The 19232-nt window shown below is 48.0% G+C and overlaps 1 protein-coding gene across 1 annotated transcript in view; it reads right to left on the bottom strand.

The window, feature by feature from the left end:
- The window catches only part of LOC119161235 (cytochrome P450 4V2), a 118333-nt gene that overhangs the window by 67467 nt on the left and 31634 nt on the right, over window positions 1-19232 (bottom strand). The window contains exons 2-4 of the mRNA XM_037413609.2: window positions 18555-18667; window positions 18379-18464; window positions 11255-11442 (exon numbers count right to left, since the gene is read on the bottom strand). Coding sequence (XP_037269506.2) covers window positions 11255-11442; window positions 18379-18464; window positions 18555-18667 — 387 coding nt within the window. The remainder of the gene's footprint in view (window positions 1-11254; window positions 11443-18378; window positions 18465-18554; window positions 18668-19232) is intronic.

The raw sequence follows: 19232 nt of genomic DNA, 5'->3' as shown, positions 1-19232 counted from the left end.
GTGCAACCAACAGGCCGCATTCACTAACGCCATGTTCAGCATCACAGCCTCTTAACAATACTACAACACAAAAACGTCCAGCCTCTGTGTTAGTACAAGACCAGAAATTTGTTCATGACGATATTTTTCGTTAATGATGGTTTCAATTGTTTTGCTGCCTTGCACATATATATATATATATATATATATATATATATATATATATATATATATATATATATATATATATATATATATATATATATTGTGAGCATCATTATTCGTTCCATCTTTTCATCTGTACATACTCATCATCACCACTCCAGTTTAGGTTGTGGGGCACATACTCGAGACAATAAAGAAGAGTCTTGAGGGTACTGGACGCCATCTTACAAGTGGTGGAGAGTGCTTCCCGATTCCCGCGTCCTCTCGCGCTCTCGGACAACCCCAGCGTCTTCTAGAACACATCCCTGGAGCTCCGTTCAGGCCGCCGCTTAAACGACCTGGGATCGGTAATGTCGCAAGCCGACCAGCCCAGCGCAGCAGCTGCACCACCGCTCCCACTGCCAAGAAACCCTTCTCACCTGGTCACCAGCCCTCAAAAGAATCCTCCGCTGTTCGCAGGGCTTCCGGGTGAGGATGTTGAAGACTGGCTCGAGGAGTATGACCGCGTGAGTGCCATCAACAACTGGGATGAGCCTGCGAAACTCACCCACGTTGCTTTCTACTTGAGCGGTGTCGCGAAAACGTGTTTTTTAAACCACACTGCAGATTTTTTGACATGGCCCGCTTTTATGCGCCAGCTCCGCCAGATTTTTGCCAACCCGTCAGTGCGCTCGGATATTGCCAAGAAAAGGCTTGGTGCACGTTTTCAACGCCCCGGCGAGTCTTACACTTCTTACATTGAAGATGTTCTCGCCCTTTGCCGCCGCATCGACAACCATATGGCGGAAAACGACCGCGTGCGCCACCTGCTGAAACGCATTGCGACGGTCGCTTTTAATGCGCTTGTGGTGCAGAATCCCCAGACCGTAGCCGATGTTGTAGCTACCTGTCAGCGCCTCGAGGAGCTTCAAACCACTCGGGTGCAACCTGATATGCCTGATCTCAGCTCGAGTCATGACACAACAGAGCTGCGTTCATTGATCTGCTCTATCATCCGCGAGGAACTTCATGCACAGTTTTCACCTCGCCACCTTGATATTCGAACAACGCCACCTGCTTCTAGTTTACGCGACGTCGTGAGGGAGGAACTGGCGTTGATCACAGGCACACCAGTTCCGAGCTCAGATCCCGTGCCCATGCCAAGTTATGCTCACGTTGCTGCAACGACGCCTGCGCCCCACCAAAGCCTGGCCTCGATGACTGTCACACCTGTTCCGAGTTCTTATCCTGTGGCCATGCCAACTTATGCTCAGGTTGCTGCTAGGACACCTGCACCCCAGCACATCCCAATGCAGCTACCAGCGCCCGATGTGAATGGTTCGCTCAACTCGCTCGCACCGCGACCATCTTCCCAGCCTTACAACTCCTGGCGCACTACACGACCGACTTGCTTTTATTGCGGCATCCGTGGTCATATTTCAAGGTTTTGCCGACGCCGTCAACAAGACGAAAAACGAAGCTACGGTGACTATGAACGGGACGACTTCTACCCAACTGGACCAACCTATCGCCGACTGTATCAGAACAGCACACGCCGGTCGCCGTCTCCGCAGAACTTTGCCTCAGTTGGCAGTTCGCGTTTCTCACGTCGTCGCTCACCTTCACCGATGCGGCGTTCCTCCTCTCCCCTTCAACCTTCTACTTCGATTCCCGACCACCAACTGGAAAACTAAACAGTGCAGCTTCGGGAGGGAAAGCTGCATCTTTTGAACTGCGTCAAACTCCTCCAGACCGCCCTTCAAATGTTTTATTGGTGTATGTTGAAGGTATACAGACAGAGGCACTAGTAGACACAGGCGCATCACTTTCCGTAATTCGTGCAGACTTTTGTGCCCGCTTGAAAAAAGTTAGGACGCCATACGATGGCCCTCCCCTTCGTTGCGCAGATGAAGTCCCTATTCAGCCTTCAAGTGTTTGTAAAGTCTGCGTTTTCATAGATGGCATCCTTCACCACATTCAGTTTCTTGTACTTCCTTTGTGCACTCACACAATCATTTTAGGATGGGACTTCCTTTCTTCGGCATCAGCTTTCATATCGTGTCGTCAGCGAGTAATTCATATGTCAGCTACTGAGAGTTCATCTGATGTCGATCCATACAGCTTCCGTTTCGTTGCTGCCGCGGATTGTTTCATTTCGCCAGGAGATGAACGAATTCTCACGATCGCTTCGGATACTATAGTTAACGGTGACGTGTTCATTGCTCCATCAGTTCCCTCCAAACCTGCGGGGCTTACCATTGCACCCGGCCTTGTGCGGTTTAACGACGGTAAGGCATTGGTCACCGCCTTGAACCCAACTTTATCGCCAGTGATGCTGCCCCAGGGCACTGCTGTGAGCTGCTTCGCTGACAGCGAGCCTTTTTCGCTGGTTCCTCTTCACGCAGAATCACCGCCTTCGTCTGCTACAACCGATACCAAGGCAACCACTGCTGATTTAAATGGTACCATAAATCCTCACCTCACTGCTGAGCAAAAGAGAGACTTCTTAGACCTTCTCCAAAAGCACAGCTTTTCGTTCGACGTACATTCCAAAGTTTTGGGCCGCACATCTGTTGCAGAGCACAGCATTGAAACCGAAGGCAGCTCCATTGTACGCCGCCGCCCATACCGTCTGTCTTCGGCGGAACGGCAAATGATTGAGGAAAACGTCGCCGACATGCTCAAATGGGATATTATTCGACCTTCATCCAGCTCTTGGTCGTCTCCTGTGGTGTTGGTCCGGAAAAAGGATGGCTCTGTCCACTTTTGTGTTGATTACAGAGCGCTAAATAAGATAACGAAAAAAGATGTATATCCGTTGCCACGCATAGATGATGCCCTGGACTCCTTACAAGGCGCAGAATATTTCTCCAGCCTTGACCTTCGATCCGGGTATTGGCAAATACCTATGTGCGAAGCAGACAAGGAGAAAACAGCATTTGCAACGCCTGATGGGCTTTACGAGTTCAACGTCATGCCTTTTGGCTTATGCAACGCTCCAGCAACATTCGAGCGCATGATAGATACTGTCTTACGTGGTCTAAAGTGGAAAACCTGCTTATGCTATTTGGACGACATCGTAATTTATTCTTCTACTTTTCCTCAGCACCTTAAGCGTTTGGACGAAGTTTTTACGTGCATTTCGAACGCTGGGCTTCAGCTCAATACAAAGAAGTGCCACTTTGCCAGCAGGAGCATCAAAGTATTGGGTCACCTTGTCAGCAAAGATGGCGTTCGACCCGACCCCGACAAGGTTGCTGCCGTAATTAATTTTCCACGTCCGGGCAATCAAAAACAATTGCGAAGTTTCGTGGGCCTGGCGTCTTACTTCGGCCGCTTTATCAGTCACTTTGCTGCCATTGCAGGGCCGTTACACAAGCTTCTGACGTCAGGAACGGCCTTCACTTGGACTGACGAGTGCGAGTGTGCTTTCCAAGCCCTTAAACGTGCTTTGACATCAGACCCCGACCTCCGTCACTTCGATGAGAGCGCACCCACTTTCCTTCACACAGATGCCAGCGGCCACGGAATCGGTGCCGTCCTTCTCCAGCGCGACGACACTTCACGTGAGCGAGTAGTTGCGTATGCCAGCCGCGCACTAACACCTGCAGAGTAGCACTACTCGATAACAGAGCAGGAATGTCTTGCTGTCGTTTGGGCCATCCAGAAGTTTCGACCTTATCTGTATGGACGCCACTTCACTGTCATTACCGACCACCATGCCCTATGCTGGTTGTCCTCGCTGAAGAATTTGTCTGGGCGACTCGGTCGCTGGATACTCCGTTTGCAAGAGTACACTTTTGACGTTGTGTACAGGTCTGGCAAACAGCATCAGGATGCCGACGCTCTCTCTCGCTGCCCTTTGCCACTTTCATCTCCAACCACGCATCTTCGATGCCCCTCAGGTGATCAAGCGGCTTCCTCTGCACTCACGTTATCACCTCTGGCAGTTGCTGGGCCACTATCTTTAAACAGCAGCGCTCAGTTTGCCGCGTGCCAACGTGACGACCCATACTGTAACCGCATCATCGGGTACTTGAATGACTCACCTTCCCCACCTAATGCCAGACTACGTCGTCAGCTACGGCAGTTCAAGCTAGACAACAATGTCCTGCAGCGCTATACTTACAATGCGGATGGGCATCGGTGGGTGCCAGTACTTCCCCGTTCACTGCGAAAACAAGTTCTCGAAGCACTCCAGGACGATCCATCAGCTGGACACTTGGGATTTCAGAAGACCTACAACCGCGTTAGGAGCCGTTTCTTCTGGCCTGGTCTTTCTACCATTGTGGCTAATTATGTCGCTTCTTGTGCACAGTGTCAACGCCGGAAACGACCAACTTCTGCTCCTGCTGGATTATTACAACCCATTCCATGTCCCGATACACCTTTTGTCGTTGTCGGAATAGACCTCGTCGGACCACTTCCCGTAACGCCAGCGGGCCACCGCTGGATCGTCACAGCCGTCGACCACCTCGCACGATACGCGGAGACCGCTCCTCTACGCACTAGCTCCGCCTCAGACGTTGCCGCCTTCTTTTTAGAAGCCATTGTGTTGCGTCATGGTGCACCTCGCACGTTGTTGAGTGGCCGGGGCAAGGCCTTCATGTCGACAATTCTTGACGAAATTCTAAAAACTTGTGGCACAGTTCATAAGACCACATCCGCTTACCACCCGCAGACAAATGGCCTGACAGAGCGATTCCACCGGACTCTAATCGACATGATATTCATGTACATCGGACCGAACCACGATAACTGGGACAAAATCTTGCCGTTCGTAACGTTTGCACACAACACCGCTGTTCAACGAACCACCGGGTATTCACCTTTCTTCCTCGTCTATGGTCGTGCGCCGACATTCACTATTGACGCCTCTTTCTTCAATGTAACGACAAAAACGTCCACGACTACGCCAGAAAATTTCGTCTCCAGGCTCGCTGACGCACGGCAACGTGCTCAACTCAACACGGAGGCCAGTCAACTAGACCGCAAGCAACGATATGACAGCTTTCGTCGAGATGTCACCTTCCGTCCTGGAGATGAAGTACTACTTTGGACGCCTGTTTGTACAGCCGGATTGTGTGAAAAGTTTCAGTCACACTTTCTCGGACCTTACGTTGTTAGTGAACGAACATCTCCTGTCAATTACCTTGTCACTCCCATCGAGGGTTCCTCGGACCGTCGTTACCGTGCAACCGAGATACTTCACGTTTCACGCCTTAAACCTTTTGTTCGCCGTACCTTTCCCGCCTAAGTCTCGGCCGGGCCGGCCGATCAAGTGTGCGGGGAAAATAAGTGTGAGCATCATTACTGGTTCCATCTTTTCATCTGTACATACTCATCATCACCACTCCTGTTTAGGTTGTGGGGCACATACTCGAGACAATAAAGAAGAGTCTTGAGGGTACTGGACGCCATCTTGCAATATATATATATATATATATATATTTACCGGAGAATAGTGGCGCCAGCTCTGTGCCAGCGTGAAAGAAGACGTTGACGTCCGTGTGGCTCGTGCTTGTCGGGTTCCTGCCTGTACCAGCTTGTTGCGGCTAACGCTTCTTCAATAATAACAAGTATTTATAAGTGAACTCGCTCGTTGCAATATATATACTGCAACGAGCAAGTTCACCTATAAATACTTGTTAATATATTGCAATGAGCGAGTTCACCTATAAATACTTGTTATTATTGAAGAAGCGTTAGCCGCAACAAGTTGGTACAGGCAGGAACCCGGCAAGCCCGAGCCACACGGACGTCGACGTCTTCTTTCACGCTGGCACAGAGCTGATGACACTATGCTCCAGTACAATTACTCCCCGCGCAGAAAAGAGCCAATTTGGCGATCTAAAGAAATGACACGACAAGGGGTTCATAGCACGGTTTGAGGCGTGATACGTGAACCGTCTCACGTCCACGGCAGCGTTGGTCTGAAGGTGGATCAGTGGGCTCAACTTCATAGTTGACGGGAGATGTTTGTCACACCACACGGTAGGGGCCATGGAATTTCGACGAAAGCTTTCGGGAAAGACTGCGAGGGGTAGACGGGACCCAGAGCGAAACCAACTTTCCTGGGTTATAGTGGGCACTAGACGCAGAGGCACCATAGTTAGTTTTCTGGCGCCATTGGTCTTGCGCGGTAAACGAGCGAGCGAGTTGACGACACTCTTCGGCATAAGCAGCTGCTTCGGAAACAGGCGTCACTTCGGAAACATAAGGTCTGTAAGAGAGAATGGTGTCCAAGGAGCATGATGGTTCACGTCCGTACAGGAGGAAGAAAGGAGAGAAGCCGGTGGTTGTGTGTGGCGCAGAGTTGTACGCATACGTGACAGAAGGGAGCACTTGGTCTTAATTAGTGTGGTCTTCAGACACGTACATGGCAAGCATATCTCCAAGGGTACGATTAAAGCGTTCTGTCATGCCTTTGGTTTGAGGATGGTATGCCGAGGTTTTCCGATGAACAGTGCGATATTCCTTGCGCAGCTCGTCGACGGCGTTCGAGAGAAACACGCGTCCATGGTCACTCAGTAATTCACGTCCCCTATAAATAAGTTCACCTATAAATACTTGTTATTAGTAATGCATCCTAAATATTCTTTTTTAAATCTTTCTAGGTTTACCTGTCTACACGCAAAAAGGTTTTCATGATGACGTGAAAATATGGATAAAATGCTGTCGGTATCGGTTACTTAGTGACCATCCTTCTCTATTTTTTCGATATGATTCCGTCAAGCTTTCGTTTTTTCCACCTCTAACGCTTTTTTGGTTGACGTCTCTCCAGCCGCTGAAGCCTCAGCCCTAGCACGGACGAGTGCACCGTGGTAGCGTTCCTCGTCATACAGTGGAAGTTTCTGCTCAATATCACGTATGTCAATTTTATGCTCTTCCGGTTGTTTGCACTCCAAGTCAATTAGTCTTTCCGAAGTCATTCGGAGTTCTTTTTCTTTCTTTTTCCTTTCGTAACTCAATGCGCAAGAACGATCATTAGCTTTTATTTCTATTCGCTGCTTGAACTCTTCCCATTGTTCTGCAAGTTTAGCTTTATCATCCATTTTTATTTCATTGACGCAGTTCATTACCTGATCTAAGAAATGTTCGTCAGTGATCAAAGTGGAATTCATCTTCCACAGCTCCCATAAATAAGTTCCATTGTTTGCTTTCTCTCCAATATCACATTTAACTAAACAATGATCACTGAAGTGTTTTGGGTAGACAGCATATGTCTTGCAGTGGGCTATAAATTCAAGCGACACGTAAATGCGATTAAGGCGTGCATGGCTATTCCCCTGAAAATATGTGAAACGCACGTCCCGCGTTCCCTCCATACAGCTGCTTCTAACTCGAATTCAGTAACTATGTCCGCAAGCTTCCTGCTACGTTTATTGTAAAAGGCGCGTCCGTCTGATCGATCTCGCCCTTTGAGGACGCAGTTAAAATCACCATGTAATACAGACTTCCTTTCCAATGTGAAGTGCTGCTTTAGACTTCAAAAAAAAAAGTAATCGCTCCTCGCAAATAGTTGGTGCATAAATACACACAATACGCCACTGACATTCATCAAATACAAAATCACAGGAAATCAATCTATCAGACGAGCAAGAGAAGGTATCTTGCACTACCAGACGCGGTAACTTCGTAATGAACAAAACACAGCCTGCAGACGTGCCTATTGCTTGACTTACAATTGTGTAAGTAACGCGCCGTAAACCTCCGCATCATGCCCCGAGTCTATTCCTCACCGTCTATATTTGTATCTTGTACAGCTGGTACATCCAGATCATGATCCACGAGCTGCCTGTAAACTTGGCTGTTTTTGCCTGGCGGCTAAACCTCGAACATTTAACGTTGCCACTCTAAGTTTTGGTGCAAAATCCATGGCTACACAGTGAAAAAGTTATCCCGGGGCATGTTGTTTACCTTCAGCGTCTAGCATAGACGCTAGACATGTCGGAGACTCCAGGTGGACTCAAGCCACTGGAGGACAAATGTGGCCAGTGTTTGTCCGTTATCGGTTTGGGACGCAGCCTTGTGCTGCTATGTCACTTGCCACCCACAGTGCACACCTAGCATTCAGTCACCGGGTATATATAGGAACAACATTCTGACCCCCCATGTAGCCCTGAAGGAACCCTTTTTTTTGCTAATATTTAAGCAATAAACAAGCATGGCGTATGTTGGAAGTTGCGGTGGCCTAATGTAAGCACTTCAATACACATGGCTTTTATCTTAAGCCTGCCTAATATTTATTATTTTTTAACTATAGCGAAAAAGTTTAATTAGTTGGCGCTCTGTCGTACGGGCTGAATTAGCATTAGCATTAGTGATTGTGGAGCCGTAAAATGCACTGAATCATACACAAAGCCCGCGCGGCCTTGAATGAACAAATTAACGAGGCACATTCAGCAGCTCCAGCGATGAACCGAGGTAGACTACCGCTACCGCGTTTGACGACTAAGCCTCACTCACGAGTACGGCATGGTGATTCGATGAATGACAGCTGGCGATCACAAAATGCTTGCTGATGTGCAGTTTACATCTCGTTATTTTTCCCAAGCACAGAAATAGGTGTCCGCTATCCACGCAGTTTAAGATACGGAGTGATAGACCTAAACGAACGAGACGGTTCGCAGTCGCTGTTCCCGTTGCTCGCATGCATTTCATGGGCATGCATGCATGCCGTACCCTGTTCCTGTGTGTCTCCGCCTCGTTCGGCGCTCGCCTTCGAGTTAGTCATTTGACAGCTGCGGTGGCAAGGCGCAGAAGTCTTTTATTCATTCCAGCAGCCTTTATTTTTTGTAAAACACATTCATTGCCTCGCAGGTAATCAGTGCTAGCTAGCTCGTAGAGCTCGCCACGGCGGCCGGTGCGCAGTGCGAGCTTGACACGATGTCGGCTTGATACCGACGGCATAGCGAGGCGTTCTTACCGCTTAGATGTTGTAGCCGGTGAAATACCACTGACACATTGAGAATCCACCATCGGCGGAGACTGGGCGAGTGCGTCGCCGGCGCAACTCTCCCACCGGTTGCCGGCCAGCCTGCCGTGGTCGAGTGAAGCCTACTTCAGACCGCTTCAAAGTTTTTGACGGTGAAACTCCAGGAGCAGCCACTGACGATCGTAACAGCTTACTTTCGCTACCATTAAATTATTCTTCAAAGTTTTTGTTACTCGGCTCTTTGAAGCGCGGCATTCACGGCGTTTCGTTGAGGAATCGGACCGATGTGCAGTGTAGTTTAACGGTGCGAAATATATTGAAATGTTCACAGTAAACCCCAACCGGGCGTTGGAATTCTTCGCTGCACTTGTTTCGTTGCCTGTTGACAGATGCTCACACGGTTAGCCACACAACGCACCTGTTTTTCACACCGACGTGCAAAGATATGCCCGTACACACACACACATACACACACACACACACACACACACACACACACACACACACACACGCACACCACACACACACACACACACGCACGCACGCACGCACACACACACACACACACACACACACACACACACACACACACACACACACACACACACACACACACACACACACACGTCCCGCCCAAAGAGGGTTTTTAAAGCTCTCATAGGGAGTTTGTAACCATGTGACCTGAAGCACTCCCTGTGGAGTTTAACAAGGTCATCCCGTTCATAAACTCTGTCATTAGGCAGGGGGCGTTTTACGATGACATGTGCCGAGTTCACTCCCTACCAGGGAGTAAATAGTTAGGGCAGGGGAGTTTTGTGGGCTCATGTGCTGGAGAAATTCTCATCTCGGCGAACTTTTGCTTACAGTGTCTGGAAACTTTAGCGCGTTCTTGTGATCAGCGGCGAGATGGTGTGACGGGCTCGCCCTGGGTCGCGCTCTAAAAGTCGTTGCTAGAGTAACTGTATATGGTCCCTACGGCACATATAGGGACCATATAGGGACCATATACAGTTGCTCTAGTCGTCGCCTCTGTGCAGCGCCGCCTCCCTGCTGTCTCTGCAGCGTGCGCGTTTATCAGACTCGTAACTCGGGAGAAGACGAACGTCACTTCGCACGCTGCCGCGACCGCGTTTACGAAAGGAGCGCGTTGCTGACACAGGACGCAGCAAGAGTTGCGACAGTTCTTCGCGCTTGTCCTATGCGCACTTGTGCGCTCGTTTTGTGCGTCATTTTTTCCCGTTTGAACTTCTCGCTTTAAGTGTCGAGCTGTGACTGTTGTTAGTCCGTGCTAGTCCGGTGTATGCTATTTTCTTGCGTGCTATCTGCTTGAGGTGTGCGCTGCAAGTTTTGAGCTGCTTGCTGTTCTTAACGTGACTCATAAATTTGTTGCTGTTGCTGAAACAATGCACAATAAACGTTCGACTACCTCTGTAAGGTCACATTTTATTTTCGTGTTATACGAATTCCTATATAGGAGATCAGCCTCTTTTTCTTATTTAACTGTCTAATGCCCAGGCACTACGATTAATGCATCGCCTTCAGGCCGGAACTGTGATTTTCATGCATGTTTCTAGACGTCAATGTTAGCATAGAGCAAGTATTAACATCTTCCCAAAGGAAACCCTGATGAAATGTGAAGCAGCAGCGTTGGGCGCGATCAGCGTTTTTGACTCGTGCCTCGTCGGTGTCCTTGGTATTCCGCTGCCGACGCTTGGGTTCGGCTTTCCTGACTCGCGCCTCGTCAGTCGTGCAGGCGCGACGTCGCCAATCGCGAACGCGATCTACTCTGCTAACCCACGCAACACCGGTGACGGCCGGCTGAGGCCAGAGCGCGTCGGCGCGTGCTTCGGCGGGTGAAGGAGCTTCGCTTCCCGGCGTCCTCTCCATAGGAAATAAATGAGCTGAAAGAGTGTTCGCTTTATGTGCGCTCGATCATTGTGAGCGGCGGAGAGGATGAAGCAAGAGAGAAGTGACACGCGTGAGCGCGTGGCAGGCGAGGGAGAGAGTGATGTCAACACACACAGCTAGGGAAGGCGTGGCCTACTTGGCACTACCCCAACACCTGTAGCGAGGGCAGCGTGGTGTGGCGCGTTGGCACGGAGACACGGATGGACAACGTTCCACAAGCTAATCAAAGAGCTGCTTCGCATCTAATAATTACTGTAGAAAGACCGCATCAAGGATGTCACTTACCGCACAGTATGACGAAAGTGGCGAAACGTACAACGGGTACCACATCGAAGAAGTCTGTTCCAATCGTGTCAAGCCTTGTGAGCATTTCTCTGGCTTTTCGATTCATTATTGGTGCGTGGTCATCCACTACTCGGAAGTGGAAGGCTGGAGTGATTACCTTGCGTCGGCTTCGCCACATGACTTTTTCACTGCGATCAATGTAGCACAAAAAACAGAGGCGACAAAGTTTTTTAAATTTTAATTGCAGTGGTTGCCATCCTAGCTTTTCACGAATTCAGTGACCTACTTGAAGGCATCGAATCAAACATTCACGTGCTCTGCGTAACGTGAGCCAAATATTCCCGCACTTTAGAAGCCACAGTATATGAATGTACGTCAACTATGGAAGACAACCGTGAGAGTTTGCTGCTTCAAATGGTCGTGCACATTCAGTGAAATAATTAGGTTGTGATGAGCAAAAACAACCACGATTGCATAACGTAAATGCGTACTTGTGTGAACACAATCACGTGTACTCACCACTCATCTGATTTTTCTGTGCTAGTTTTGTATATACAGGGCAAAACATTGTCCCCCAGGTCTTATTTTTGTAGGATTTCTGCCTGACCCCTTCTCGCGAATTTCGTTTTTTCACAGAAGAAATTATCACACTGTAGTAGGCGATGGATGTGGACACCATTGTATGCAGCCATGACTTGTGCCGTAAGAAAGCGGAACATCCGCAAAAATACGTAACGCTGGTTATAGCACTGACGTTTAATATATGAGTATCTATCATAGAGACGACTACTGTGTTGCTGCAGTGAAATGCAAGGCGAAAATGAAGTTTTTTAGCGCGTATTCCCTAGCAAGCAAAGAAACCACAGCGGTCACCTGTGGTTCTGTGCGTCACATTATCAGAATCAATGCCCATAGACTGTCGCACTACCAAGAGGAAATTAGCGGTATCATCTCGAGGAGGGTCAGTATACGACACAACGACAGCACTAGACAGTCTCTCCCTGGTTCGGCTTTGCTCGCCTCAGTGTTGACTCGTTGCCAAGAAAAGAACACTACGACTTGGCATATTTCCTGCATAACTGCAAAAAAAACGGGCTCTCCGTGACACAAAAAACCGGATTCGTTCTGGCGAGACGTGAAGTTTTCATGAAACTACGTGACAACCTATGTTTTCAATGATAGCCCACAGCGTACACATATTGGCGAGATTTTCTGTAGCCACGTAGGCAAGTTAAATGTTATTGTCTGATCTTTTCAGGTGAGATTCGCCGTGTTTTGCTTGTATATAGCATTCGTCAGTGATTTTGTTGTGCGTAGATCCCATAAGATCGTACGCTCGAAGCCGCGTGGTCTCGCGATTTGCTCTTCTACAACTGAGCGATCTCTAATTGACCAGCGCTGTACCGCTTGTTTTCGTACGTTTGTCGAAGGTGGCAAACGGTTTGCTTGCTGACCGGGGTGAGAACAAAATGTTTTCCGCGCCCAGATCATGCGGTGACGTGGATTGTTCAAAGTTGTTCGGTGGAGGCAATTGATCAGACTGCTTTCAGCGGTGATGCTAAAAAAAACATTGTGGCAACGAGAATTTCTCAGTAGACATACAAGGCTGTGAGAGCACCGAGAGTGACAGGGACGATGAACGATCATGCAGTTGATAACCCACAAGGAGCGAGTTCCACTTAAGTACTCTCATGCGTTATTGTCTTTTCACGATCATAAGTTACTTTGTATTTAATGTATAATATTTCCATCAAGATCAAAATAAAAGCATGATTTTTCTTGTGCATTGCATGTAGCTCTGTTATTGTGGATATTATTGAACGCCGCATGCCTCCAACAAGCTGCTGCGCGACCATTGAAACAGCGTAGCCAAAGGCGTGCATGTGCAGGCTTCCCCACCAGGGGAACGGGGGGGGGGGGTGAAAGCTCGTACTAGCGCCCCCTTCCCTATTCAGTCAATGTATGGGGTGGTATTTTGCACCCCTTTGCCTATTAATGTGGGCAGATTTGGCACCCCCCTCTTAGGTGACTAGGTGCGGTTGCCGCCCCACCCCATGCCTTCCGCGTGCGCACGCCTAAGGTTAGAGCGATGAAACGTGCAGTCACAACCCCCAGAGGTGCAGCCATAAAATTTTGTTCTGGGACGGGGGTACTTACCTATATTTTAGGTATGTTCATAGGTGCGTATTTATGTGCATGTATATATAACCAAAAAAACCTGAAAAAAATGTTTGAGGGGGGGTAGAATCCCCCCTCCTGGCTAGGCCCCTGACGGCCACAATGCACGCCTCTCGGCTAAATTCACCGGTAAATTTCGAACGGTACTGTTCGATTAATTTTGGCAATGTTGCGGAAGACATGCGTGTGCATTCTTTTCGATATTGATGTTTCGATCGCACTCATCGAACCTGCAAATTCGGAGTGAATTGCGCGCGGCTAGAGTCTGAGCATGTCTGCGGCACAAGCACTGCTGAATGGGATATTGAGTGCTTGTGCTCCGTTTGAACTCTGTGTTCCTGAATGCGGAAGTAATGACGACTTCATAATATGCTTGCAAACTATCACAATGTTGAACATTCGGTCCCATGGAGCAGCGACGGCGCTACTTGCTAGCGGCATGCTGCAGCAAATCTTTCGGGCAGGCTTGGTACATTCTGTCTGCATTCTGTCTTACAGTTATTCTGTCTGTACAGCTATTATGTCTCGATATACCCACACCGAAGTTATCACGATATATTCCGGGCCCGACACACGCACGCAGGCATGCACCAACACGAGGTAAACTTGTGGAATCGCTGGCCGTATCAGAAGATGTCCACGAAGTTACGTATTCAATATAGTGTGTTTTAGCTGAAAGAAGGTACCGGCGCACGAAGGACATAGAAGATTTACGGACTGCTAGACGTATGCACAAGAAGATCAAACGTCGGTTGGACAAGCTAGATTTCCAACGCTGGATTACTTTCTGCGAGTCACTCGACCCTCGTAAGCCTTTATCGCAGATATGGAGGACGGTTAGAGGTTTGCGGTCATCGCCCATTCAGAAGTTACCATTCAAGGCCTTAGCCCTTCACCAAAATCGACCAGATGTGGACGTTGCTGAAGAGTTCTGTGCCGGATTATCAGGGCAAACTCCAGCCATCAGCAGCTCACCACTTTCGAGCAGTTGTCCGCCACCACGTGACTCCTGTATGGACTTCCCGTTCACCATTCAGGAGCTCAAAGCAGCACTCGCTTGATGCAAACGGACCTCCGCACCAGGACCTGACGGAATCTCCTACAGAGCCCTGTGTCATCTGGGTGAGCGCGCGAGGATAGCTCTACTTCAGCTATATAATGATTGTTGGCTAGAGGGCACTGTCCCCTTAAGTTGGAAAACTAGTCGTCTAGTACCATTACTAAAACCTGGCAAATCACCATTGGAACTCTCCTCCTATCGCCCGATCGCATTGGATAGTGATGGAGAGAATGATTCTCGGCCGTCTCGAGTGGTACTTGGAGTATCATGAGATCTACCCAAATGCCATGGCTGGCTTTCGACGTGGTCGATCATCGATCGATAGCGTCATCGACCTAATCACGTACGTTGAGCACGAGAAAGGCCATAAGCGCCTTTGCGCCTCTCTGTTCCTTGACGTCAAAGGAGCCTATGATAACGTTACACATGAAGCCGTCCTTACCGCACTAGAAGAGATTGGAGTGGGTGGCCGAATGTTTAAGTGGATACGCAGTTATCTCCAAGTGCGATCCTATTTTGTGAGTACAGAGACCGGGAACACGTCTACACATTTCAGATGTCGTGGCGTCCCTCAGGGTGGTATACTGAGCCCCGTGCTATTCAATATAACACTAATCGCTCTCAATATGCACCTACCAAACAATATTTATCTATCAACATACGCTGATGACATCTGCATCTGGACATCTGCGGTAACTCGCCTGCAGTTACGAGCGAGAATACAGAGAGCTGCTACTGCAGCTACTTTGTATGTACGCAATTGAGGCCTGGAAATTTCCTCCGGAAAGTGCGCTCTTCTGGCATTTACGCGCAAACCCATGTCGAATTACAGAGTGTCAAATAATGGTCAAAATATACCATATCGTCGATCTCACAAATTTCTGGGTGTCATAGTCGACAGAGACATATCATGGAGCCCTCATGTGTCGTATTTGAAAAAGCGATTGACAGGCATATGCCATCTTTTCAAGTTTCTCGTTGGAAAGACTTGGGGAATGCAGCCTAATACTATGTTACGACTGTACAGGGTGCTTTTCCTTGGCTTTTTACGATACAGTCTGCCTGCATTATCAAACGCCAGCAAAACAAGTCGACGCATGATACAAAGCGTTCAGGCACAGGCGCTTCGAATATCTCTAGGTCTGCCTCAGGGTGCCTCAACAATGGCGACTATAGCTATAGCCAAAGACCACCTCGTGCAGACCCATATTGAAATTGAAGCTTTGAGGACACACATAAGGCATGTGGGCCGGACTCCCCATCACCACCTAGCCTCTCTACCAGTGGATAGACCTCATACTTCCTTTTGTCGAACAATAACTACACATGGTGACTCCCTACCAACTGGTTTTACCTTCAATTCCTCCATGGTGCCTCAAACAGCCAGTCATCAACCTGACAATACCAGGCATCCAGAAAAAACGAGATTTCTAAATACCAGCCCTCAAGCAGCTCGCCTTACTTCTGCTGTACGAGAAGTACCAAGACTGCACTCACGTTTACACCGACGGCTCCGTCCTGCCAAACAGCTCAACAGCGGCGGTCGTTATTCCAACGCATGCCACAACCATCAAATTCAGGACTGCTCATGCAACCACAACAACGGCAGCAGAGCTTGCAGCGCTTCGCGCTGCGCTGCGTTTCATTAACGACCAAAGCACGCAACGGTGGACGATTTTCTGCGACTGCAAGGCGGCACTGCAGTCACTTCTGTCAAATCTACGCCGTGGTCCACACGAGCAGTTGGTATTTGAAACAGCAGAATTGCTACACCATATAACAGAGAAAGGGCACCCCGTTATATTTCAGTGGTTGCCAAGCCACTGTGGAATTATCGGTAACAAACGAGCTGATCAAGCTGCCCGTTCAGCCCATACAGAAGACAACGACCAGTCAATACCTCTCTCAAGGACGGACGCTGCTAGGAGGCTCCGCATTCTGGCTCGCCAACGCTTCATGGCTCTTTGGAATGAGCCTCTCTTTACGCATGCAAGATTACGATCCCTTGATCCAACGTTAAGCATGCAGCTTCCAACAAAAATTCGACGAGGCGACGCTACTGCTCCGTGCAGACTATGGTTGGGAGTCGCGTTTACCCGTGCGTACGCGTTCCGCATAGGTATGGCCGACACCGCCGACTGTGCGCACTGCGGAGATGACGAAACAATTCGACATATCCTGTGTGACAGCCCGAAATACAACCTGGAAAGACAACACCTTTCTAATAAACTAAACAGGTTAGATGACCAGCCGCTGTCAGAAGAAAGTATACTGCGCCATCGTCATGACTCATCGTCACAGAAGAAAGCCGTGCAAGCGCTACTGGGCTTCTTACGAACTACTGGCCGGTCGGAACGCCTCTGAGTGGACTGATTTTGTGCGTGCGTGTGTGTCGGTGTTTTTCTCTTATTTATTTTTTAACTCTCCCTTTCTCTTTCAACCCCCTATTCCCCAACCCCAGTGTAGGGTAGCATACCGGATACTAGCATCTGGTTAACCTCCCTGCCTTCCTTTTTTCTCGTTTCTGTCTCTCTCTTTAGCATAATGGAAATGCTAAAAACGGGGCTGCGTTCCACATCGTGAGCAACACAAGCATTTAGAATAAGGCAGCCTCACTATCAAGAACTATCGAAGGGACGCAACGTCCTATTTCAAAGATTGCTAAGCTACTTTATCTTCGGCAACTGTAGTGCAAATGAAACTGCATGGTGTAAGGATCAAACACAGAAAAGGCACAGGGATCAATCGGCCTATGTCGTCCGGTTTTCGCTGGGAGGAAGGGGCACTTTGCGGTGGCAGGAACAGCAACAGAAGACTGTGCGCTTAGTTCACCGACACGTTTTGAGGAGCCCTTATACTTCTTTTACATAAGGATGCTGTCGGGCACAACTTCCACCATTTGCATGCCACGTATAACGTTCACTGCGAAGTTTATTTGTGTGTAACGAAACCCCACTTGTATATCCTTAACAATCACTTGCACATCGCCTACCGCGCAAGCTGCTCGGCTGTGAAAGCATTATGTGGGATCACTTTGCGCTGGTCGTTACTTTACGGATTTATACATTCGGACAACTTTTTGACTACGCAATGCGTTCTGGTCTCGTGAGACTTTGGATTAGCTCCTATAATAATGCCCGTCTATCGATGTTCAGCGATGTACTCTGTGCTTTATTGACAGATTGTTCTCAAGGCAGAGTGTTGGACCTTGTCTAAATCACTGTTTTGTGGTTAAAGGTAATGCCACGAAAAACCCGGCAGATCACTTATAGGCGTCTGTACCGTACAAAAGCTTCAGATTGTCAACAAACGTGCGAGTGCGTGAAGACTGGCTGCCTCTATATATTTTTTTTCTTGCCTGCCCTTTTCTTGCCTATGCTTACTCCTCTACAAAAGTGGGGCAGCTGATCGGACGCGTCCTTTTAAAATATTCTGCTTCCGACTGTTTTTCCTCTGTTCCGAAATATGCCCTCTTCGGATGACTGTTCGAAAAATCAGTCACCATAGCACGAGAGTGCCTGTAACTCAAGCGCGCCGGAAAATAGAGGGCGAGAACGAAGTATGGGATGGTGAGGGGAAATTTGATATGTCAGTCCAGCCATTAGCCTATAGGATAGAATCAGCTGTTTTACATGCTAGGGACAGGACAAAGGCTTGAATACTATTTGCACATAAGGTATTATTATGAAGACAGCAAGCCTCATTTTTTTATCTTCTCCTCAATAGCAATTCATTGCTGGAAGGCAGTGAGCAGAAACTTAAATTTTGCTGTGGCACTACTGGGGCGAAAAAGTGACAGACATTTCAGTTAACACATTGTGAAGGTGCTGAATAGAAATGATGGGTTATGCGGAAGGGTGAGAAAAAAACAAGGAAAGGGAATTACCTAATCAGCATGCCATTTCCAACCCATGGCTCCATCATCTTGTAGAGAAAGGCCTTGTTCAAGTTCTGGCAATTGGTGAGAATGGACTGGAAAAGATATAATATTTTGAGCTTGTATCACGGCCACTGTCAACAAAAATTAATAAAGAAAAAAGAGTCACCACGGGCTATACTTACTTCGATTGATTTTGGCGTCGTAGCGATGAAAAAAGGCTGTGGACCGTAATAAGCGACTGTCACTTCCTGGTCGTGTATTGTCTTAAACATTTCATTGAAATAGTTGAATATTTCTGCGAATAGATCACATTGGAAAAAAAAACGAGGTGCACATTATTTAAAAAAAAAAAAACTCGTGCACGCAGGCACAACTAATAACTTGCCCGTAAGATGTCAGCGTACCGGGCGATAAGGTTAAGACATTCAATGTACTCCATAAAATAAAATAAAATAAAATTAAATTAAATTAAATACTTTGTTGGGCACGTTGGTTCATTCTGTAATAGATTTAACTGCACAAGTTACGGCGCTCGTCTTCTCTTTTGTCTCGTGCTCAAATATATTCTTGCATACACGGGTATATGCAAGGTGTTTCACGAAAATAGAACCAAGTATATATAGAAAGGTGGTGAACCACAACTGAATGAAACCAATGACAGATGGTTCGCCACGATGTAGCAGTGGTTGGGGTACTTTATATAGTGCGTAAATAGGTAATCAACTAGGACGAATACTGCAAAATTTATAATAATATTCTTTTAGGGGAGAGCTTCGTTTTGTTACAGCGCGAAGAGCATTCCGAAATGATCGATCTGTTTTTTACGTAAAGAGCTGTATTTGAGAGAAATTTTTGTCTCA

The sequence above is a fragment of the Rhipicephalus microplus genome, chromosome X, assembly GCF_043290135.1.
Source record: "Rhipicephalus microplus isolate Deutch F79 chromosome X, USDA_Rmic, whole genome shotgun sequence".
Classification (NCBI taxonomy): domain Eukaryota; kingdom Metazoa; phylum Arthropoda; class Arachnida; order Ixodida; family Ixodidae; genus Rhipicephalus; species Rhipicephalus microplus.
Note: the sequence above shows the minus strand (reverse complement) of the source record. Positions and strands in the feature narration are given on the sequence as shown.